The sequence below is a fragment of the Acanthochromis polyacanthus genome, chromosome 18, assembly GCF_021347895.1.
Source record: "Acanthochromis polyacanthus isolate Apoly-LR-REF ecotype Palm Island chromosome 18, KAUST_Apoly_ChrSc, whole genome shotgun sequence".
Classification (NCBI taxonomy): domain Eukaryota; kingdom Metazoa; phylum Chordata; class Actinopteri; family Pomacentridae; genus Acanthochromis; species Acanthochromis polyacanthus.
This window is the reverse complement of record NC_067130.1, coordinates 4,879,864-4,904,050: the sequence shown is the minus strand read 5'-3', so window position 1 is coordinate 4,904,050 and position 24,187 is coordinate 4,879,864. Positions and strand designations below refer to the sequence as shown.

Genomic DNA, 24,187 nt, shown 5'->3' with positions numbered 1-24,187 from the left:
ATGCTCTCCTGCAATCTGTCACTAGACTGCCGAGCTGTCAGTTACTGGCTGTGTTAGTGTGAAAGCAGAATCAATTTGAAGCTCTTAGCTTATCATTTATTTATACGTGAATCATGTGTTATTCCTCGACTACTGATCAGTTGTTTTAAGGTTGAGTAATTTTTAGAAAAACTGAACCCTTTTCTGTTCGGAGTTACAGGTGGACTTCTGCTTCTAGTCATGTGAGATGTGTCTGTTGTACAACAGGAGGGAAATAAGATCTTAGATTCTGTCAGGTTTAGAGTTCACAACCCCTGTCAAAAGTTTTAGGACACTTTCTCATTCAAATAAAGTAGAACGTGTCCTACAGCTTTTGACAGGGGGTGTATTTCATCATATGGATGTGATCAGGGCAGGACTCTGATCATCCATGTAAAGTTTCAGGCAGATTGGAGCATGTTCAGGGCATTTACACAGCATTTGAAGTTTCATGACGAAGGATCAAAATTCCAGAGGCCGCCATGGACACGCCCTTTGATTTTGGAAAAAGATTTTAATAACTTTGGATCATTAAGGCCTCCTGTATGTACTGGCCAAATCTGAGGTGAATTGGAGTTTCCCCCTAGGAGGAGTTTGCTCTAGAAAAAAATGAAAAATGGGCAAAATCTGACATTCAACACAAAATAGCTCACTTCCTGTTGGGTTTGGAATGTGGCTGTCACTGACTTTTTTGTTCAGCCTGATGTGCTGCATATGTGTACCAAATTTGGTAGATACACCCCCTGTCAAAAGTTGTAGGACAGGTTCTACTTTATTTGAATGAGAAAGTGTCCTAAAACTTTTGACGGGGTGTAAATCTAGAGAGGATCCTCGATCAGCTGATAATGAAGCTGGGTCCCCTCTTATACTTACACACGTGGACAAAATTGTTGGTACCCCTCAGTTAAAGAAGGAAAAACCCACAATTCTCACTGAAATCACTTGAAACTCACAAAAGTAACAATAAATAAAAATTGATTGAAAATTAAATAATCAAAATCAGCCATCACTTTTGAATTGTTGATTAACATAATTATTTAAAAAAACAAACTAATGAAATAGGGCTGGACAAAAATGATGGTACCCATAACTTAATATTTTGTTGCACAACCTTTTGAGGCAATCACTGCAATTAAACGATTTCTGTATTTGTCAATGAGCGTTCTGCAGCTGTCAACAGGTATTTTGGCCCACTCCTCATGAGCAAACAGCTCCAGTTGTCTCAGGTTTGATGGGTGTCTTCTCCAAATGGCATGTTTCAGCTCCTTCCACATATGTTCAATGGGATTCAGATCTGGGCTCATAGAAGGCCACTTTAGAATAGTCCAACGCTTTTCTCTCAGCCATTCTTGGGTGTTTTTGGCTGTGTGTTTTGGATCGTTGTCCTGTTGGAAGACCCATGACCTGCGACTGAGACCAAGCTTTCTGACACTAGGCAGCACATTTCTCTCCAGAATGCCTTGATAGTCTTCAGATTTCATCGTACCTTGCACACTTTCAAGACACCCTGTGCCAGATGCAGCAAAGCAGCCCCAAAACATTACTGAGCCTCCTCCATGTTTCACCGTAGGGACAGTGTTCTTTTCTTCGTATGCTTGGTTTTTGAGTCTATGAACATAGAGTTGATGTGCCTTACCAAAAAGCTCCAGTTTGGTCTCATCTGTCCAAAGGACATTCTCCCAGAAGCTTTGTGGCTTGTCAACATGCATTTTTGCAAATTCCAGTCTGGCTTTTTTATGAGTTTTTTTCAGCAGTGGTGTCCTCCTTGGTCGTCTCCCATGAAGTCCACTTTGGCTCAAACAACGACGAATGGTGCGATCTGACACTGATGTACCTTGGCCTTGGAGTTCACCTTTAATTTCTTTGGAGGTTGCTCTGGGCTCTTTGGATACAATTCCAACGATCCGTCTCTTCAATTTGTCATCAATTTTCCTCTTGCGGCCACGTCCAGGGAGGTTGGCTACTGTCCCGTGGGTCTTGAACTTCTGAATAATATGAGCCACTGTTGTCACAGGAACTTCAAGCTGTTTAGAGATGGTCTTATAGCCTTTACCTTTAAGATGTTTGTCTATAATTTTTTTTCGGATGTCCTGGGACAATTCTCTCCTTCGCTTTCTGTTGTCCATGTTCAGTGTGGTACACACCTTTTCACCAAACAGCAGGGTGACTACTTGTCTCCCTTTAAATAGGCAGACTGACTGATTATGAGTTTGGAAACACCTGTGATGTCAATTAAATGACACACCTGAGTTAATCATGTCACTCTGGTCAAATAGTTTTCAATCTTTTATAGAGGTACCATCATTTTTGTCCAGGCCTGTTTCATTAGTTTGTTTTTTAAATAATTATGTTAATCAACAATTCAAAAGTAATGGCTGTTTTTGATTATTTAATTTTCAATAAATTTTTATTTATTGTTACTTTTGTGAGTTTCAAGTGATTTCAGTGAGAATTGTGGGTTTTTCCTTCTTTAACTGAGGGGTACCAACAATTTTGTCCACGTGTGTATGTTCTGTATTTAGGCTTTATATGCATTTAATTTTCTTATGAATATCAGCACTTCTGCATCTTTGTTTTAAACATCAGCAATTTTTGCACCGTATTTCTTCAAACAGCACTGTATCTATCCATCCATCTACTATCACGGTAAAAAATATTAGACCACCCTTGTTTTCTTCAATTTGCCTGGTACCATCAAAGGTATATGAATGTGTAAAAATAAACTGAAGTAAGCTTTTTTTTGTCCTGCATTAAGAGTAAATTTCAGCATCTGCACTAACAAATGAATAGTGCAGCAAACATTATCAGACCACAACCTGAACTGTAAAAAAACCAAACTGATCTAGATTTTAAATGTGTGTGCTAGTTTCCAGCCAAATCTGGTTTCCATTTCATCAGGAAACTGGTCTGTATGAGGTCCTTACTTTTCTCACATTACAGTTATAGTTGAGTTTTATGTAAGAGGCTGAAGTTCTTTCTCCAAAATCCAATTAATTAACACAACATTGGTGTTTTTCTCTGCTAGGACTCCTTGTTGTGTAACTGCTAATAGGTGTATTGATTTTTCACTCATAACTTTAATAAGTTCAAGTGCAGTTTTCCTCTGTTGCTGTTATTTTCCATTTCCTTATAAAGACTTGGATAATACTTTAATAAATGCTGTGAGTTCTGATTCTTCAGTGTAGTAGGCAAAGCTTTGCTCCGTTATTTTAAAGATTACGGTTAATTTCTTTAAAGTTCACGGTGGTGTGGTCTAATAAAAAGAAGAGTTTTTCTGTTTCTTTGTCAACGTTTCCCTCTCCTGTATCTTTGTACACTTTCTACACTTTATGCAGTAATTCATGGGACCCGTTTCCACCATGAAATGCACAGTTACAATATAAAAATCTAACTGACCGATTTAGAGCCGTCCTTGAGGCTGCAAACATCCTTTTGATGGTTTTGATTTTCATTATAATGTTAATAATTGCATCAAGTTACTATTGCGTGTAATTTAAACTCAGATGTCTGCATTAATTCATTTAAAGCTAAATTCAGGTTGAGTGAACTTAAAACTACCTTGACAGCAACATTTTTGAGGTCAGGATTTGATTGGAGCAACATATAAACAACTTGCATCCATTATTATCATAATTTAGGTGAATGCGAGTTAAAAATCCTTCTCAAACCATTGAAATAACAGTTTTTTTAATTACTATCAATAATCAACATAAAACTTGTGTTTAAGCTCATAGTATATGTTGTAACTAAAAATAATCAGAAAAACTAGTTTTGCTGAGTCAATATATTTTATTGAATACAATCTTATTGGAGGTTATCATAACCACAAAATATATATTTATTTAGTTAGTTATTGAACCCAAACATTTATATGCATTTATTTAATTTTGGTTTGTTTTCCAGGCCCATGCCATTATGTCTCTATGTGTCGCTGCTTTCACCTAATCCCATAATGCAGTAGGTGTTAATTTTCCACTGCGATTGTTCTGGACGTAGCTTTCAAAAGCCTGTTAAATATAATCCTTGAATGGGGAAAGATTTAATCTCATGTTATCCCTTTTTCTACTTCCAAATAGTCTGCCTAAATTCCACATTTCCTGTCTGGTATGGTATCTCTATGTGATTTGTTTTTTAACATCTTCACTAGGAATAAATGGATTTGGACCAGAGTGCTGTCGACAGCTTAAAACAGGAATTTTTTTGAAAAAAATAAGAGATTATCAGCCCTAGCCTTTAAAACTGAGATATTAGAGATTTAGCATGTAGCCACCTTCTTGTTTGAAATGAGTTCAAGTTTTTGTCCTTTGATGAAGCATTTGCTTATTTTTTTTATATCCCTCATGAAAAACTAAAAACCCAACATTCACGGTGTAACTAAACAGTATCCCACCTTCGCCTGATGATTAATATAAAGTAATTTTCAACTGTTATTGTCATTTTAAATTGGGCAATTTGTCAAATGCTGCATTAACATAATTCCCAATTACTTATTTAGACAGACCACAGGCTCATTTAACCTGCAGCTGGCGGCTTGTCTGTTTTGTTTAACACACAAGTATGAGGCGGCAAAGTACAAATTTGGGTTCTCGCTACAGTCACGGAGCTCGATAGGGATCTGCTCGTATGGCAGCTTATAGCATGCAAAGCCTGCCTGCCTGCCAAACGGTTCTGTATCAGCTGTGTGCCACTGTAATGTATTCACACACACTTCTTAGGGTGAGACTGATGTGGTGGCGAGTTGGTGTGCGTATGCAGAGGGGGATAAATGTCTCTTGGCTGACCTTGTTTGGTAGTATATTTGTCACCGGCTCTGTTGGCTCTGACACGCTGCGGCGAGTGCAGAGGAGCAGAAAAAACTGCCGGAAAGAGATTCACTGTACCTGACAAAATGTGCTGCTCAGATTCTTCCAGAAATACGGGGATGCTGAATGGCGATCACTGCGTTTTTTTAAGGCCGATGCAAGAACACCGTTTGGCTTTGGCAGGTTGACTTGGTTGGGACGACCTGTGTTTTCTGAAGTTGCAGTAACCGGATGTACTTTCGTTTTTGTGATGCTACAGTATTCTGACAGTCAATTTAAACTTAAGCCTCTCAGAGTCCCCTGTTACCACCTGGTTAAAACTGACACACACACATGCACACACAAACATACACTCCACACATTTTCTCTCTCTCCTTGGCCGAGGATTGCACTATCCATCATCTGCCCGAGAAAATCTCTCCTCCTCCACCAGCACGCTTCATTCTGTACCTCGCTTTTTGTCACTTTACTGCTGCCATCCATCTCCCTTCACTCCTCCCTGCTGCGTCAGGTGAGCGGTGTCCTCACTGACACTGAGCAGCTTTTTGAAATTATCCGGTACACTGCAATAATGGAAAGTAATAGCAGTGAAACATCATTTTCCCTCTATTTGCTCTCCAAGCGTTCCTCTTTGCCTTTCATCACATCACTATCTTTATTTGCCCTCAGCCTGCTTGCCTCGAGAGACATCGTTTACTGCGAAAGTCCTCACGAAGGAAGATATATAAAGTTTGTTTAACAAAAACGCTACACAGCACCATAGGCCAGATTTATGCACAAGTCGGTAGCCTATTTGCTGAGAGGGTTTGAAAGGCATCTGTTTTTTTTTTTTTAATACATTCAAGAGCCGCAAGCCAGCTCAAGCTGCACCATAAACTGAGTGGTAGCAGTGCTAATGAGGAACTAGCAGAGCAATCTTTCTTCCATTTCCTCTCCTCAGTAGTTTACTGATTATTCTTTAAATAGGACAAACAACAACACTAGCAGCACTTATTTACTGTGGTGCTTTGAGCCAAATGCTAATATCAGCATGCTAACATGCTGGCAATAGGAATGTGAAGATGCTGCTGTTAAGCAGGTGTAACAATGTTATTTAGGCCATTATAGATTAGCATCTTATCACGTTAACAATCACAACTAGCACTGGTTTATGTCCAAATATCTATTAAGTATTGGCTTGTGCTAGATGAAGAATTAAATTGTCACAGTTACTGAATACCCTTTTGTGCGAAACATGAATTCCTTCACCAAAATTCATGGAAATCAATCCAAGATATTTCATCCAAAATGAAATGTCAACCTCAAGGTGCTGGAGGAAAGGTCGGGAGATCACTTAAGTCATTAGGTCCTGGTAATCATACTGGGTAATTGGAGATTTTGATTTATTGGTGGAGCAAGATGAGAAGTCATAGAATGAACAAAATCCTCATCATTCATCATGTGGTTTAAAAAAAAAAAAACAGACAGCTGAATGATTCTGAAAATTAAAGGAAGACTTTGACCACTAGAGTGAGCGGGTCTGGTGACTCCATTAAATTGTAAGGGACATTTTTCTGGCATGGTTTGGGCTCACTTGTACCTTAGAAGGAAGGATTACAGCAAACCAATATAAGATGGTTTTGAAAGATCACATTTATCCTACGATGAAACATTTCTATCGTGATGGGAGTGGACTCTTCTAAGACGACGATGCCCATCTATGGGGAACAAGGTGCCACTGAAAAGTCTGATGAGTGTGAAAATGATTTAAATAATCTGCTGTGGCTTTTACATTTACCAGATCTGAATACAACTGAACACCTATGGGAGATTTTGGAAAAAAGAGGGAATGTTTTTGGAGAGAATGGCGTTCCCTGCCTCCTGTAGATCTCCAGACACTTGGAGAATCCATACCAAAGAGTAGTAAAACTGCTACCATTACCATTTCATGTGTTTTTTCCCTGTAATTTGTCACTCACCTGTATGTTCTTTATATAGAATTGGACAGTTCAGTCTGGATGAAAGCAGTGAACTGACTGGCATTGAAATTCTTACAGCCACATCAATAATTTACCAACAATGGGCAATGAATAGCCAATATAAAAGCTATGATTTATGAATAAGTCTTCAGAGATGTAGAGGTTTGTTTTTTTGTAGACTCCATGAATGTCTGTTCTAAACTGCCTGGTAATCTCTCCAGTGTTTGCTGAGATATTTCAGCTTGGATCAACATTAATCTCACGGTTGATACACACGCTCACAAACTGACCAAAAACGATCCTTAGATGTGCTACCATAGTGAAAAACAACACAAAGAGTGAGCTACCAACTAATCCAAATGGGATTAACTTCATTGGATATAGTTTATTTTAAAGGGAGCAGTCTTAATTTAAAAATAAATTGAATTTAAAGAAATACTGTTATAAAACTATCAGTTTAAAGTGTATCTAAAGCATCCCCTGTCAGGTGAATTTTAAGAAAACCTAATAATAGATAACTGACATCACAAACTATAAAAGGCCTGGTGTTACAGGACTAAAATCTGAGAAACAGAAAAATAACAGCATCACAGTGAGTTTAAGTGTTCTCTGACGGAGATGATGACTCAGTGTTCACTCCTCATCTGCTGATAAAGTCTCTTCACACTAATGTAAGAAACAATCTGTGATATGTTCGGTCCCAGTCAGGCAGAAACACTCAATTTAAATCATTAGTGCATCCAAAGATACAAGCACGAGCTGAAATTGGTGAGATGAAGTGAGAATAAAAAGTCTAAATATAATCTTACAGCTGCATCCTACTGCCAGCAGAGCAACACGACGATCATCTGTGTTTTTGAAATCCAACAAAGGCTCGTCCTTCTTACAAACGGACCCGTTTTGTTGGATTTTAAAAAAAAACTGAGTCTTGCATCAGGCAGTGTTAATAAAAAAAAAAAGGTTGTGAACTATGACAATGAAGCTTTGTGCAACTGTCCTCTCTAATGGTCATGACCATGTGACTTAATTAAGCGGTCAAATATAGCAAATGAGATTATAATGCACTATCAAAGTTCATTACCATTGGGAAGTATCATTCTTTAATGGGGGTTGGACCCTCTACATCATCCTCCTTAAATTAAACAGTATATTTAAAGAAACAAGAGTTCAGTGTTATTAACATTCCCTCGGGTGGGTATGAAAGTTTAAAATTGTCTCACTTAAGGCCTTCCTTTGCTTTTAGTCTTAATCCACTCTTAAGCTTCACTACTTCCCACTATATCAACCACACATTCATTCATCTTGCCCATCCCCCAAACTTCATCATTCATTTCCTCAAAGTCTCCAAAAATAGTCCATCCTTCACAATTCTGATCTGAAATCTGCCCTCATGTGAACAGATTAGACATCTGGACTTCCAGGAGATAAAGCTGTCATTGATTATCACTAAATCTCCCTTCTTCTTTAGCCGTAACTCAAGTTCTCGCTTTGATGATGTTTTTATCAGTTGTTCTACACACATTTCCTCACTGTCAGATGGATTGATTAAGCCCCAGATAAAGGACTGATAGCAGGCGACAAGCTGAATGTGTTTGGACTCCACGTGTTTGATAATGCTGGAATAAAGTAGAACTGAACTTTATTGCTTTTGAAAGCCTCTAAGATCTACCGAAATCAAACAACGCTCTGAGTGTGCAACCATCCTGGCAGCTCTGTAAGACTGAACAGCGGCGACTTGTGCTAAATGATAACAAGTACAGTTGAGGCTGATGTCCCAAGATGGTGTTTACTTCTGCCATACTTCAGATTCACCCACAACTAGCTGGCCTTACAGCTTTGAAAGCCAGTGAGAATTTTACTAAACTACCACCTTCGAACTGAGAAAGCAAAACAGTAGACTAGCTCAGACTTTACATAGTCGTACTCCATCACTGCCTGGTGTTTCCAGATAAGGTTCTGTTAACTCTAAGATGCGTAAGCCACGTGCAAAGTTTACTACATGTTCCAATGCTGGCTGCAAGAGTGAACACAAGGGTCTTCATGCACTCCCAGCATCTGAGGGACTGAATACCCAGTGGATTTCTTTTATTGTTAATGGCAATATCAACATAGCGATAGGAGAAGATCAGGTAAAATCAGCTTTATTCATCCTGGACGAAATTGTCTAGAATCCTTATTGTTAGCACATTACCATCAAGTATGATTGCATGAGTACTGGTCAGAGCTGTGTGGAAATTGTAATGCTATGGAACATTCGGAGAGGGTAGAAATTCAAAGATCAATTGGAAACTAATGAACAAGGACTGGGTGGATGACTGTTTTCATGTAGTCTGCTGTGCCTCAGTGGAACCTAAACTTAGCCAGTGTTGGCTATTAACATCAATTTGCTTCCCTTCTGCTCTCTATGCTCACATATACTGCATTTTAAAACTGCCAAATCCCCAACAAAGCTCTTTTCAGTTACATATTTTCCTGCTTCTGTGGTAAGACAACAGAACAAGTAGGAAATAGCAAATGAAACACGACCCAACACAAGAGAAAGTCCAGGTCTTACACACTCAATCACGTGTGGGCCGCCAAGTGATTGTTTGACTCTGCGCTGTCAATTACAGACAGAAAAAGCAAAGGAATCGACACATTAATTCCAATTTTATTTATTTTTTATTTTATGACAGTCCACCCATGAGACATTTCACTCCATATCAATGCTTTAAGGGTGCTGAAGGAATAACCAAAGTCAGTAGGAGTCTATCATGAAACCTGTAGGAAAATGAACGACAATCCATCCAGTAGTTGCTGAGATATTTCACCAAAGTGTGAATGACTGGCATCACCATACCTCTAGCCATGCCATTAGCACAACTACAATACTGAAATGATGGAAAGGCACTTTTTGTATTCTGCAGTGGGACAATTACTCAGAGGGTGCTTTAAGTTAAATTGCACTCCATATATAGAATGCGATACACTGTATATCATCTTGCTTCATACTTTAATAAAGATTGTTTTTCCCTTCCTAACTGTGCACTCGTGAAAAATCTAAATTGAGGCCGGAGTGTGAGTTCAGTCCCCATATCGGACCGCTCGGCTGCTGGTGTAAGTGTTGCAGACTCAAATATCGATCTGCTTTGCAATCAATCAAATGGTGAGTGCTTGTCAGGGTCAGAGGAGACACTAATATCTTGGGCAGATGTGGATTTATGGTTGCACGTGTCGTTCCTCTCGTCCCATTTTCACTGCCTTTCATCTATTTTGTCACCCCTTTCCTCCCCTTTTTGCAGCATGCTTGAGCACAGCGGTATCCCACTGGGTCCGCTGATAGTAGCTACACTCTTTTTTTTTTTCTTTTTTTTTATAGGACATCCCAGCTGTCCATTCATGCCTCCATTCACGCTCCTCTTTACATTGTCTCTCTCTTTTCTGGCTTGCGTGAGGAACTCATTCATCCCTCCTTCCCCGGTGCTCATCTACAGTCCATCCACACAAGCTCCCTCATTCTTGTCAGAGCAGCCTGGAATTATTTACTGCTTAATGGCCTACAGCAGCTCACACCAGCCCAGCGGTGCTTTGCTTTATTTATTGATTTTCATTCCTTTTGTCTTAGTGCGGGTGCGCAGGAGAAGCACACACTAAAAAGATAAAAAGCCCAAGGACGCCCTGCACATTCGAGCTGCTGATGAAATGACCTGTGGATTGAAAGATTGATGGATTTGATGTTTGAAGGCTAATCGGCCATTACTGGGCGACTCGTCTGCTGTCTGTGCTTCTGTCTGTTTGTATGATATATGCATGCACCCATGTGTTTTTCTGTGTGTGTGTGTATTCACAATGACCAACACTCACAATCTTCCATCATGGACAACAGCGATTATCTGTCTCTGAACGGTGTGATGCTTTGCTTCTGGGATCTTAGCCAACAATGACTTCTTCAAATAAAAGGGAAAATCAAGCTGCACAGCGTAGCATTACGTAAACCGATAGGATGTCCACATGCAGTATTGATCTGTGCTATTAATTATATTTCAGAGTTTAAGGTGGTATCCTCACTCTGGATTTCTGGCTATTTGTCATCTTTTGCTTCAGTTTTATCAATGAAAAGTTAAATTTGCACATTTTTATTTTATGCTCCTCATAAAACCACATAAAAATAAATGATAAATTCAGAATCCTACTGTTTTCATTGCTACAAATCACATCTTTAAACTCTACTGCACAGACCCACAGTTGTTTGAAGACACTTCCAGGTAGGTAGAATTTACTGTTAAACAGAAAAATAAGCACGTTTAATTAAGGAACTATGCAACTGCGATTTATTTGTGTGCGTTTTCTAAATTGAGTTATTGGGTTATTATACATGGCGGCCAAAAAACATTTTGTGAATGTTCTTAAAGAATATTTTAGAAGTTTTACTAATGTATATATGTAGCCATTTTAGATATTTCTAGGATTTTTTGGGAGGATTTTTACCCATTTTTTGAAAATATTTACAAGACTTTTCTTGCCAAATTTAAGAGATTAAAAAAAAAAACTTTGACAGGAAATTAAGGAATTATTGGAATTTTTAACCTGAAGGTTTTGCACATTTTCAGAAATTTGGGGGTTTTCTTTCTGAATTTTTGGATTTTTTTTTTCAGACAAGGAAACAATATTTTTGGTGCCCATAAGTGAAGACAACAGGAGGGTTAAAGGTGTGTATTTTGTTCTTGAATAATGGCAGGCATTTCTGCCCATTCAGCTTCATTTTTTCTTTTTTCAAAATCTTCAGCAAAATATAGAAAACTGGATTCATTGTGGATGTATGACTGAAGAAAGAAAACTCTCATTGGGGTGTTAATTAACAGCCATACTGTAATTTTAGAGAGTCTCAGAAGGACCTGGCCTTTAGGATCTCTTTTGATGAGGGTCCTGGGCAAAAAAAAAAAATAAAAATAAAATAAAAAAAAAACATTAACAGCAGAGAAACCAGCTAAAGCTCCTGTTATTTTATTGTTTGAAGAAAAGCTCTGCAGCGCCTCAACTTCCACCCTCCCTCTGTCCTTGGCTGTGGATAAGCAACCTTTGTCTTGAGCTGGTCTCGGATTAGAGTCCATTTCAGGGCTGCTTTCAACCAAAAATGACCGATTACATAACGGAGGGTAATAAATAAAGGCACAGCCTAAAAATGGATGAGATGAATGGCACAGGTGGATGGCACCAGTGTCCCCCATTCAGTGCCTCCACGCCCCCTCCTCTCCGTGAGCCTGATGATGATGATGGTGATATCGCCACCAATCCGCCCCTTGCATTTTTAGATCAATGAGAAAGAGAGAGAGGAGAGGGGGGGTGGGGGGTGCTGTGTATTTTCAGCCTCCCTGACAGCTGTGCAGATACCCCACGTACGTGCTCACATCAGACACTCAGACAGAGAGAGCGAGCAGAGGCTGGCGTCTTTCTTTTTCGCTCTGCGTAACCCAGCTTCCCGGATTTCCCTTCAACTTTTTTTGCGTATTTTTTATACCATTTTCCTCATCCCTCCGTCCATCCATCCGAGGCTTTGGAATGAACTGTCTCCCTGCCTGCGTCGTTTCCATGTCAGCATGGGAACTGCCGTGTCCAAGAGGAAGAATTTGAGAAACGATGCGATATCTTCTGTGGCAGCAAAAGTTAGGTGAGTGACGCTCGGAGCTCTGCGCCTTTTTACGCGTTTTTATGGCACCACCTGGAAGTCTTAATCATAAGTCTGTGTTCTGACCCTCGGCGAAGTTAGCAGGTGTGACAGTTGTGTGTTTTGATGAATTGCCACTGCGCTATCCTGGATCCAGCCCGCATGCCTTGCACTGCGCAGAGAAAGGGCTCTTTGCGCTTTTTCTTGTCTGCCGACTGTCCCGTCTGGCTCGGGGCGTGCGTCTGAGCAAATATATGCTTAAAATTTCCATTTATTCTCCCCAAACTGCACCTGTAATCAGACAGTGTGGTCCTCTACAGGGAAGGTCTTCCTAATCCTGGGGTTTTGTGTCTAAATGAGCTGTTGGAGGATGCGCCTCTGGCACGTCGCTGCTTTTACTGATGTTGTGAATGGAGCATCATTGTATAACCAAAGTCATGCAGAGGCAAAGCGGGACTGCCGTGACTCACTCTAACCCTGGTGCATTTCCTCACTTTGCCATCACCTAAAAATCCCATGCTCTGCGGTAAAACTGAATGTCATTTGATTGTTTTTGCAATTTAACCCCTCCAATAACGTCTTTTCTGCCTGGACATCATCGACCCCAGCGAGCAGCGCAGCAATGAGGCGGCTTCATTTACAACCCAGCGGGCAAATAACCCCGCTGTCAATTAATCAATCACGGCATTCGATTGTGTCTCTTCCGCTGATCACCTATCACGGTCACTTAGGCTACTGGGTCAGGCGCAGAGGGCAGCAGCTGGTAATTTATTCAGCAGACTGTTTGGCCGGAATCCAACCCGTCCAGAGCCAAGTCAAGTCTTAAGACCAGAACCGCATCCAGCTGTTTACAGCAGGAGGTGTCTAATGGCACCCATCCATCCATCACGGGCTGCTTGCGAGAGGCTGCAGGTTGGTGGTGAAGCACGTGAGAGTGTGTGCTCTCATGTCACATGAAGCTCAGACAGAGAGCCACAATCAGGAGTGAGATCAGAATACAAATCTAGCATCTACCGGGCTCCACCAGTGTGCGATTCTAATTCAGTCAATGAATGACCTTGACTTGTGCAGACTCCAACAATCCACAGATGTGGGCTGATGTGCTATTACGTCATTGTCTTGGTGTGCGTCCTCCTTACATTATCACAGTGGAGCTATAGTGCAGTTTGTGTGCCACCTTGAAAGGAAAATGTGATGTTGGTATGCAGAGGCTGTCCTGAGCAGACAGCTACTGTATACAGATGTGTAGATATGTGTGTGAGAGAGAAAGTCCATCTCTAGACATACAGTGATTATTTAATGTCAACAGTGGATCCAGAGAAATACTTTCGCACATGTGACTCGGCTGGCAGCTACAGAGGATGAACACACACGCCTTCCTCCGTTTTCTCTATCCTCTCTCTCTCTCCTTCACACACGATTCAGAGTTTAATTTTTCAGACTTAATGGCAGAATGAACCTCGGCTCCATCAGAGGAGAAATGCAGCTGAATCACATCCAATATTTATCAGCCTTTCACCAGCACATGACCTCCATGAATGTGGAAGCGAGCACTCAGAAACTGGTTTCTTTCCATCTGTTCACCTCACATCCTCAAGCACATCTGCATGCACACAGCGAGGCGTTTGTGAATATACTCTCTTCGTTTAATCTACATATGTTTGTTTCAGCCTCCATTCTGTCTGAAGGAGAGGCTGGACTTTGTCTCTGTAGATTTTTCAGTTTTTCCTTCATATTACAGTCATTTATGGAGAAATTTCTTACATTTAATACACAATTTCATGTTCATTTTTCCCCCAAAGATCTCTTTTGTACATTTTGTACTGCTCTTCCCATAACGCTTAAAGTAGAGTGGTGAAATGCACAACTGTGCCCTTGAGTCAAAAATTTGTAAACTGGAATTGTCTGCTTAGTAATTATTGGGATTTAAGATTTCTACCACTGATACGAGGCCAGACAATTCATTTTTTCTCATTATTTTTTGATGAGGCTTTAAAAGGTCTGTTTATTGCTAATTGGTTGTAACACTTGAGAAAAAACAGGCCAGATAAATCAACGGATTTTGGATTATAGCAGGTCAGAGGGGTTAATATGAACCTCTGTGCACTTCCAGTCTTAGCTGGGCATATGGCCTATCTTCATGTTCCTGCATTCTGGGAATTATATGAGTTGTGAAGCACACACACAAACACACACTTGTGCTTCTCATCCTTCAGAGGACACTACATCGACTTACATGCACTCATCTTTACCCTCATCCGAACTTAATGTAATAATTTACATTACGTTGACTTGCTTTCTGTCCCTAAAAGCACACAGTGTGACTGAGATCAAGTGATACACTTTAACACACTTTTAGAAGCTCACAGGCAAATGCAGCAGGTCCATATATCTCTGTGAAAGTTGGAGTCATCATTCTTTGTCAAAGGATGTGTAAACAGAGTGGAACAAGCCACAGTAAATACAATTCTTTTGTCCAACACACACATGCCTGTTAACCTGCACAGCACATAAACTCCCTTATCATTCCTCACAGCGGCTGTTGTCTGATTCTCTTGCATAGAACATTAGTTGAACAAAGCAACATGAAAGATTTATTCAAAAGTTGACTTGTTTGTGGAGGCCATGGATTGTATTTTTTTACATTCGAAGTTTTTGGGAACCACCAGGACGTGCTCTGCAAACCGAGAACTGTCTTCATGACCTAAAACAACTTCATAAATGTTGTTTCTTACCTAAACAAAGACAAGGCTAAACTATACATATGAAAACAGTGATGCTAGCAGTTCTGTGACGGTGATGCTTTGAGCTGAATGTCAATTTCAACAAACTCACAGTAACAATGTCAACAGAATGGCGTTTGGAAGGTGTAAACTTTACCATTTATTTTACATTTCTTCACAAGCACAAAGTGAAGCTGATGAAAATATCATTGGCTTTGGAGCTATTTGGCCAAAAACCAGGTGGACAAATCCAAACTGTGACGTGATCATGGCTCTAGGATCACCACAGGAAATAAGTTCATCCATGGGACTGATTTTTAGGCCAATTCATACAGCAGTAAGTCACATTTCACTCAAAACCCACAAATCTCAACACCATATTGGCACTAAAAAAGCCAGAGATTCACTAAAATCAGTACTCTAGATCCTCTAGGGGGCATGGATATCTGAGCACAGTTTAATACCAACCCATCCAATAGTTGGTGAGGCATTTTCTTCTGGACCAAAGCAGAGGACAAATCCCTAAATCCATCCCTAAAATGACTTCTGCTGTTTCTTTGCCCTCCTGATAGGTGTGCCAAATTGGAAAACACTCATAAGGGTCATTTTGACAAGCCGTGCTTGACGACCTGCTCTGTCTTCCATTGTGATGACTTGTTTGAGGACAGCAGGCTGGTATGAATGACCAAATCCAAAGGAATACAAACAATAGAACATAAAACACTCAGCAGATGCCGGCGTCTTGCACTGTGGTTGAGCGTGCCTGTGTGCATGTTTATGTAGTGCTGATTATGAAACAGGTCACAATCTCTCCTCCAGCAGCTCATGAGAAGAAGCTAGCAACTGAAAGCAAAGGGATAAAAAGATAGAGAGAAAGAAAAAGGGGGAGAGATTACCTCTAATTTACACAGCAGAATTCTGCGACACTGAGTGAGAAAGCAAATGCTTTGATCTGTCGATCAGCCGCTGCTGTGGTTCGGCTGAAGGGCAGCGGACAACAGCGTTCATGAAGCTGTGAGGCTGTGAAAAATGGCATGGAAGATGAAAGGATCGGTTTGTACAGACGAATGCAAATGAAATATTGTGTCTTGGTTTATTCAGGACAGTCAGGTGTGACTTTGTTGTTGGCCTGGGGTCTAATGATCTTACGTGGCCATTTTTTATTCTGATTTACTCAAGCTCAGACAGACACCATCTTTCTTCTGAGGATCTGATCATTCTTTCCCGAAATCTGCGTTTTTCTTTCCCTTTAAGTCATTCATTTATTCATGTATGTTCCGTGCACAATCACTGAAGTCAAACAAATCTCGTTCCATCACGTTTATCTCCCTCTTCATCTCTTTCTCTGGTCCTTTGTTCAAACAAACAGCGTTTTTCTTGGCTCTAAACATGCTGAATGAGGCAGATTTTATTGATTACAGTCTGAACAATGATTAGGACTCCAGCAGTGCTGTGGGATTGTTTGTCTGTGTCTGTTTGCTATTGTGCATGTTTACTCTATTTATTATTTATTCACTGACAAAACAACCTGAACATGTCGCAGCAGAAACACAGTGGTTCCAAATTTCCAATATTCTGAGCAATTTTTGAAGATTATTAGCAAAGCTTAAGTATTATAGTGTGAAATACAGCTTGACTGTGGCTGTTAATTTCTGGAGACCACAGTCCTCCACCAAGGCCAATGCCTCATCTTGCAAATTCAAATCTGATCTGCACCAAAACCCATTTGGCCATGCTTCATCTCTCCACTGGGTTTTGTGGACTTTGGCCCAGTAGGTTGTCCATAATCTTGCTTACAGACAAACCTACAACACACATCCACTTTGGCAAGAATAATTTCCTAAATCTTGATGCACAGGTGCAGTGACAAGACAAAAGCAGTGTTCACCGTTTTGCTGATCAGAAAGATAATCAGATCAGTGACTCGAGCAGTTAAATAGTTTAATATTGACTATTGTAACTTAATTTGCTGATCAGGAAGACCATGTGATTTAAAACAAAAGCATCACAGAAAGTGGACCTTAAGTGACAACTGCTGTTGTTTTCATGGTCACAAAAAACATTCCATACTTATTTAAGTATTTTCATTACACCATTTTTGACTTACAGTGGAATTCATTTGAGTAGGGAAACGATAAAGCGGAAATAAATGCCAACAAAATCTGTTTACTGTCAAACTAGTCAGGTTTCAGTTCCAGTGTAGTGTAATTTTGAAAAGACTTTCCAAAATATCAGCAAAAGAAAATGCAAATTATGCTTTCCATCTTTTGCTTGTGCTGTTGGTGGCAAAAGATGATCAAGGTGATGTAATTACAAGCATCAAATCTCAAATAATTGAAATAATGTATAGACATGTAATGGGATAATATTCTTAATACATTTCGAGGAAGGTTTGTCTTTGCTACAAGTTTGTCTTTCCACTCAAGCAAAAGATTTTGTTGATCTTAAATACATATACCTAATGTACACAAAATTAGCCATTTTCATTCTATTCTAGTACATTTTGCTTTAGTCATGCTCTCCACCTATTTTTACTATTTAATGTCAAGGCTTCGTGAACACGGATGTCATTATTCACACCTGTGTTTTCTTACCTTGACAAGTCAAAATATCAGATAGAAAACAACTCTATTGTTCATAGAAGTTGTGAAAATCATTATTTTTTTGGCTACTGCAGTGAAACAGAAGAGTGTTGTGGGTGAACCAGCCTGCAGCACTGTATATGTCTGGGTGATTGTGTTCAGCCTTTAGTGTACTAACATTTTAATCAGATGCTTAGGTCCTACATGTCCCATAATGCACTGCACTGTCAAGACTGCAAATGACATTACTAAGTCCCTTTGGCCCTCAGCACGTGCAACAAGCCTCTCAACAGGTTCTCATCACCTCGGCTGTACACATTTGTCTGTGTGTGCTCCTCTGCATGTGTGTGTTTGTAGAAAACCCAATTTAATTAGTGGATCCAAGAGGGGGATTCGATTAAGGAGCATAAAGAGTGAGGAATTTCTTTTCTTGGCAGCCCGTTATTTACAGCGGAGAGACACCCAGAGGAGACATAAGCTCTGATGATATTCAGACCAGTGGGAACACTGCCAGGGGAGTGATGACCTGTTTTCAGTCATGAGCCGCTTCACCTCTGAAGATACAGTGTACAGTCACTGTGCTATGCAGCAGCAGAATCCACAGGGAAAGAAGCCTGGAGTGATTAGAAATGGGTCAATAATGGAAATGAATACTCTATGGAGAGCCTCTGTAGGCAGTTGAAAGTTTATTCTTTAATCCTGTAAGTCTTCAGTGTTCATTTTGTAGCCTTAGAGATAAGTTTCAAATGGGTAGATTAAAGATGAAGAATTTTACTTAAAAATCTGAGATTTCTCTCTTTTGTTGTTTTTCTATAATTTGACCAACCGTACAACTAATAATTGAGAATTTGAGAGAAATGTAATGAGAGATGTCCCAAACCCAAGATCAGGGATGATCTCTGGAACTTAGAAGTGACTGGTATAAACCCACACCTATGCCGGATACTTTGTTTGATCCATTTTCTTGTTGAATATAAAAATATGCTGTTGGAAGAGTGTTCCAATATGTTTGTTGTTCTGACATCAAAAGGCCTTACAAATGTCTTTGTCATGGTGCTCCTTTACTAGCATTTCCCATAATGTTCTCTGCTTGCCAACATGGAACTGCTCACCTCCTCTGTTTGTAACAGCATTAAAAAGTAAGAGCCCACCTGATGGTACAATCAGGTACTACAGTTAAGCTACAATACTTAAAATGTGCATTGTCTGGGAAAATTTGATCCGATATCAACAAACAAACAAAAAAATCTGATGACCCAGAGCAGCTCTAGAGCCAAAAACAGTTAACTGGGACATTCATAATGTAACCAAAAACACATTCAAACATGGTAGCATGTTACAAAAATTTTGCAAAAAGCAGTCATCAGGAGGTTTAATAATTGTCTCTTTTGCTTTTGTTAACTGGATTTTTGACGATTGGAATTTGTACTTGGAACTTGTAATGGTTACTTTGAGGTAAACTGACCTCACATCACTAGGATGCAATTAATATTTGAACATTTAAGAAACTCTTAAACTTCTGCCACTCAGAACCTTCTGAATGTCTTTAGATGGGGATCCTACATGGGAGCAGGCTCTGGGAGTCAAGTCATGCTTTCTGCGACCACAAGGTTATGCATGGTGTAAGTTTTGTTTTCCATCCAAGTCCATGAAGGTTCACGTGGACCGCCTGTATGCCGACAGTTTGTGTCACTGTCCGGACTGAGAGTGTTGGACAACAAGTGCTCCTTAAAGTAAACGTTTGTTATAAAGAGAGCCTGAGTGAGGAGATTCTCAAGCACATGTTGAGAATTCATCATTTAAAGAGTAGCAATTGAAGCAGTCATTTTGGACAAGCTTTGACTTGTAACTGATTTCCATCAACAGACACAAACACTTAGGAAGTGCTAATTTTTAGGCAGTTGCTGTAATGTAATCTGTAACCAGCTGCTGTTTGACCATTAGGGGGAAGTGGGAAGGGACAAGGTTTCTCCTAGTGAGGAGGATGGAGAAGGGAATCACATTTGTGAGACGGCAATCATAGAATTTGGACTTTTTTTCTTGTAAGGTGGTTTAAGTCGATTGTTATCGTGGTTGGCGACTGGTTCGGTAGTTGTCAACTAATCGATTACTCCTTGAAACTTTAATGTGATTCTCATTGTATGATTATCATCTTAACCATCTTACACTCATGACCTAATGCTGCATATGAGTTCAGCACTGATACTAATAAGATTCAAGATGCTTTCCCAGACTAGGGAGTGCTTTTAGACCGTGAAGTCCGTCTAGCAAGGGCAACCACTTGTCCCCGTCAGCCACAGCCTCCACCAGGGGAGGTCTGGTCTGGTGTGCAGATGGAGGCGACGAGAGAACAGGTGGTGGCAGAGCCTGTAGACCTGGACTGAAGCCATTGGGGAGGCCGATGGAGGGCAAAGGGTTGAACCAGCGAAAAATGTATTTTATGCGTCATTTTGCTACTCGTGCAACCAAACACACCAATCAAAAGACTCGCTGTTTGCATGTCACTCCATTATTAAGGGGTATGATAGGCTGTTTATAAGCCATGAAGGAAGCATACTTGGAGTTTGTTTATGCAACCAACCTTCGCATCTAATCCATTTAGGAGAAACTAACTATTTATCGTTGCTACTGATGAAGAATCACTGCTAGATATCCCTATTGTTTAATTGCCCAGGCTTAGTTCTACCATCTGGTTTGTGCAGCCATTAGTATGCAAAAACCAGAGGAGAAAGAAGGAAAGGGCATGTTTAGAGTTTCGTAACATTCCCATCTGTCGAGCATCTAGTTATGCATTGTTCCGTCTAGATCCATTAAAGAGCTGAAGTGCTGAGGTGTACCTTCTTGTTGTTGTGGGTCCTTTTATGGGTCTGTGAAGTGGTTAGCGGAGTTTGCGGCAAAATGTGTTCAAGGAGTGAAGTGTGTATAACTCATTCAGCTTATGAAATGCAAGTACACCACGCTATCTGCTGAACTGCAGAACCAGACAAAAGCAAAATATGCTCATATTCACTTTCACTCACTCACTCACTCACTCAGACAGAACAGAAGAGATGACCACACAATAAAGCTGGAGCTTTAGGTTTCATGGTGTACCCACGGAAGGTTTACATAACAGTATTCGGTCTACTCTTAAAGTTGAGTTTTCTCTGTCATTTCAGCAAAAGATTATATGTTTAAGTTAAAATAAGAAAGCCCTCCAGCCGCCTTCGTAATTATGACTTTCGTCTGCAGCGAGAAAAAGAAGAATGTCAGGTTATCTTTTGAGCGACAAAGTCTGCATATGGATGAGATCAGGGTGAATGGACGGGTCAAGAAAATGTCAGACTCAAACACAGAAGACCTGTTTTTTTTTTTTAAAAAAAAAGATAGTTATGGTTTTTTCCTTTAACCAAGAACACAAACTTTATAGAAATAGTTTTAATATTTTTTTCCAAGCTAAGGCTTTACAAAACCTCAACCAAAACAAGGTGTTTTGCCATTTCATTTGAGGACCTGTGTAGCTGAGAGCAGGAATTAGTGTAGTGTTCAACAGCTTCAACAAGGACTTCAGACACTGTTGCTTCCAACATAAAGAACACAATTTAGTCCTCATCTTGGAAGCAACACGGGCTCTTACAGTGCTGAGGAAAATAATGATATGAACATCATAATTCAATTTCAACTCCATCTGCTGAGGAAGGTCATATGATATAATAGAAAGCTCTAAATGGATCCCATGATGAGATTGTCATCTTTGATGCAGTTTCCAATGAACTGTGAATGTTGGTAAAATTGTCATTTACATATAATATGCAAAACATACAGTATATTAGCAAAGTCATTGTGTAGGTTGCTGTCATGTTGTCCAAACAGTTCTGACCCATTGAGGCATGAACTCTAAAGAGCTTTGAAGGTGTGCTGTGGTGTCAGGTACCAAGACATAAGCAGTAGATCTTTTAAGTACTGGAGGCTGTCAGGTGGGGAGTTCCTAGATTAGACTGGTTCTTTTAGCACCTCTTACAGAAGCTCGATCAGATTCAGACCTTTTGAATTTGGAGGCCAAGTCAACACTATATTCCTAAAACCATTTCTGAACATTTTTTTTTGCAGTGTAACAGGGTGCATTGTCCTGCTGAAGGAGGCTATCAGAGGAAAGTGTTGCCTTAAAGGGCCGTACGTGGTCGGCAACAAAGTTGAGGTAGGTGGTACATGTCAAAGTAACATTCGCATAAATGTAGGACTCAAGGTTTCCCAGCAAAACATTGCCCAGAGCACCAGACTGCCTCCGCCTGCTTCTCATAGTGCACCCCGCTGCTATCTCTTTCCTAGATAAACAACACACACACACCCAGTTGTCCACATGATGGAAAAGAAAACATGATTCATCAGAGCAGGTCACCTTTTCCTATTGCTTCACTGTCTATTTCTGACACTCACATGTCCATTGTGGGCGCTTTTAGTGGTGGACCGGGGTCAGCGTGGGCTCTCAGAACACACAGTGCATCACAGCTTCCTGTGGTCAGACACCTATCACAGCTAGCATTAAGGGTTTCTGCAATTTGTGCTACAGTTTGCCTCCTGTCAGCTCAGATCACATTGGCCAATCTCCACTTTCTACACACATTAATGAGCCTTGGATGGCCATGACCCTGGTGCTGCTTCACCAGTTCTTCCTTGTAACATTTCGGTAGTTACCAACCACTACAAAGCAAAAACACCCAACAAGACCTGTTGTTTTGGAGATACTCTGGCCTTTATACTTTTTTCTTGTCTTTCACGAATCAACTTGAACAACGGGCTGTCAGTGCAACAAAGAATGTTATTAACTTCACTTCTTAGTGGCTTCATGTTGTGGCTGGTTGGCATTGTAGAATCAGACATGCTCAATCGTAGATATGGTCCTCTAAGACCTAAAATTCATCTCTACCTTTAAAGTTTCTGAAGTGAAAATACATTTTTATTACATTTGGTGGTTGATAAAAGCTGCAGGGTCTAAAGTAAAAGCTGTTAAGATATGAGGACATTCACTTTCGCTGTTCGTCAAGCCTCCCCACAACTACCTAGCTGTCCAGCTTTGCAAGCAAGTAAGAATTTAACCCAGGTGCTATGTAACACGTAACTAAATCAGCTCCAACTGTCAATCACAGAGAGAGCGTATTCTTCCTGAAGGGGGCGGGACCAGCAGCAGCAAAAACAAGCCATTCAGAGCAGCCCATAACCAGGGGTTATACAGTCATGGTGAAAGGAAGCATCTTTGCAGTATTTTGAGTTGAAAAGAGGCACATTATTGGACCTTTAAGGCATAAAGGCTTCACTCTCTCATAGCAAGTCACCTCAAGTGAGTCCATCACTGTCAGAATATCTAATCTGATCTGGATTCAAGACAGTGAACTTGGACCTCCGCTATCCTTGTGACTTCTGTTCTTACACTCGCCATTTCTAAAATATTGTATAAAATTTATATAAATCAGAGTCAGTAAGCTGCATATTTCATAGCTATGGGCCCAAAGGCATCTCATAAAGGGTTAAATGACACAAAGGATTCCACGTTTAGGATTCAGTTGGGTTTTAAAGCTGCCCTGAGGTGGAAACTGAGCCTGTTGTCATTTTTTATCTTTTACTTCTTCATTGTCCAGACTCTGCTCTCTGTCTGCTTCCATTTCTTCAAGTTTACTCAACCTTTCATTTTTAATATGCCCCAGTTTCCCCTCCTCTCTCTGCACACTCCTCTTCCTCTCTGCTGTAATCATTCCTCTCCTCCTCAGAAACTCCCCTCCCTAACTCATTTCTTTCCCTCCAAACCTCTGTCACATGTCTACGAGCATGCAGGACGAATTTTATATCCGTCTGTCAAGCTCTTTCCTCTCCTTCTCCTCCTCCTTCATTTTTCACTTGTGCAGGCACACCTGTGCCCCTCATGTGACCTGCTCACGTATCATATATGAAGCGAGCGAAGGAGAGCAATATGAGACGACAGTAGAAAGAGAGGTTTTTGTTTAATGGATGGATTGAGAGGCGTTTTGCTCTCTCTCCATTTCCGAACTCCGTTTCCTCTCATGTATAATGGATGATTTGAGTCTCTTGCACCATTGTTTGCTGATTCTAGACTGCGAGCCCAGCCTGTTGAATAATAAAACAGGAATGAAAATGTCTCCGAGCTTCTGAGGGACACCTGCTGATTAGAGCGCAGACTACATTCATCTCAGCTGTCCCTAACAGGGATTGTTGCTTGTTTCATCACCACATGTAGACACACAAACACACTTATCTTGCTGTTTTTTTCCATCTTTTCTTCTCCTGCTGCCTTTAAATATAAATAGAAAGTCACAGACTCACATGCACATAGCAAATGTACACACACACTGACGCAGACCATTACAACAGAAGAAGTAGAGGATTTCAGAGATGATGATGCAGTAGACCAGAGTTGCAGCGGCATGGCGAGCTATTTTTAGAAATGTAGTGAAGGGAGTTGGATGGT

At 40.4% G+C, this 24,187-nt stretch overlaps 1 protein-coding gene across 1 annotated transcript in view; it reads left to right on the top strand.

Annotated features, from left to right (window-relative positions):
* The first annotated feature begins 12,039 nt into the window (after nucleotides 1-12,039).
* The window catches only part of nsmfa (NMDA receptor synaptonuclear signaling and neuronal migration factor a), a 54,489-nt gene continuing 42,341 nt past the window's right edge, over nucleotides 12,040-24,187 (top strand). Inside the window, 1 exon segment of the mRNA XM_051938796.1 lies at nucleotides 12,040-12,425. Coding sequence (XP_051794756.1) covers nucleotides 12,355-12,425 — 71 coding nt within the window. The 5' untranslated portion in view covers nucleotides 12,040-12,354.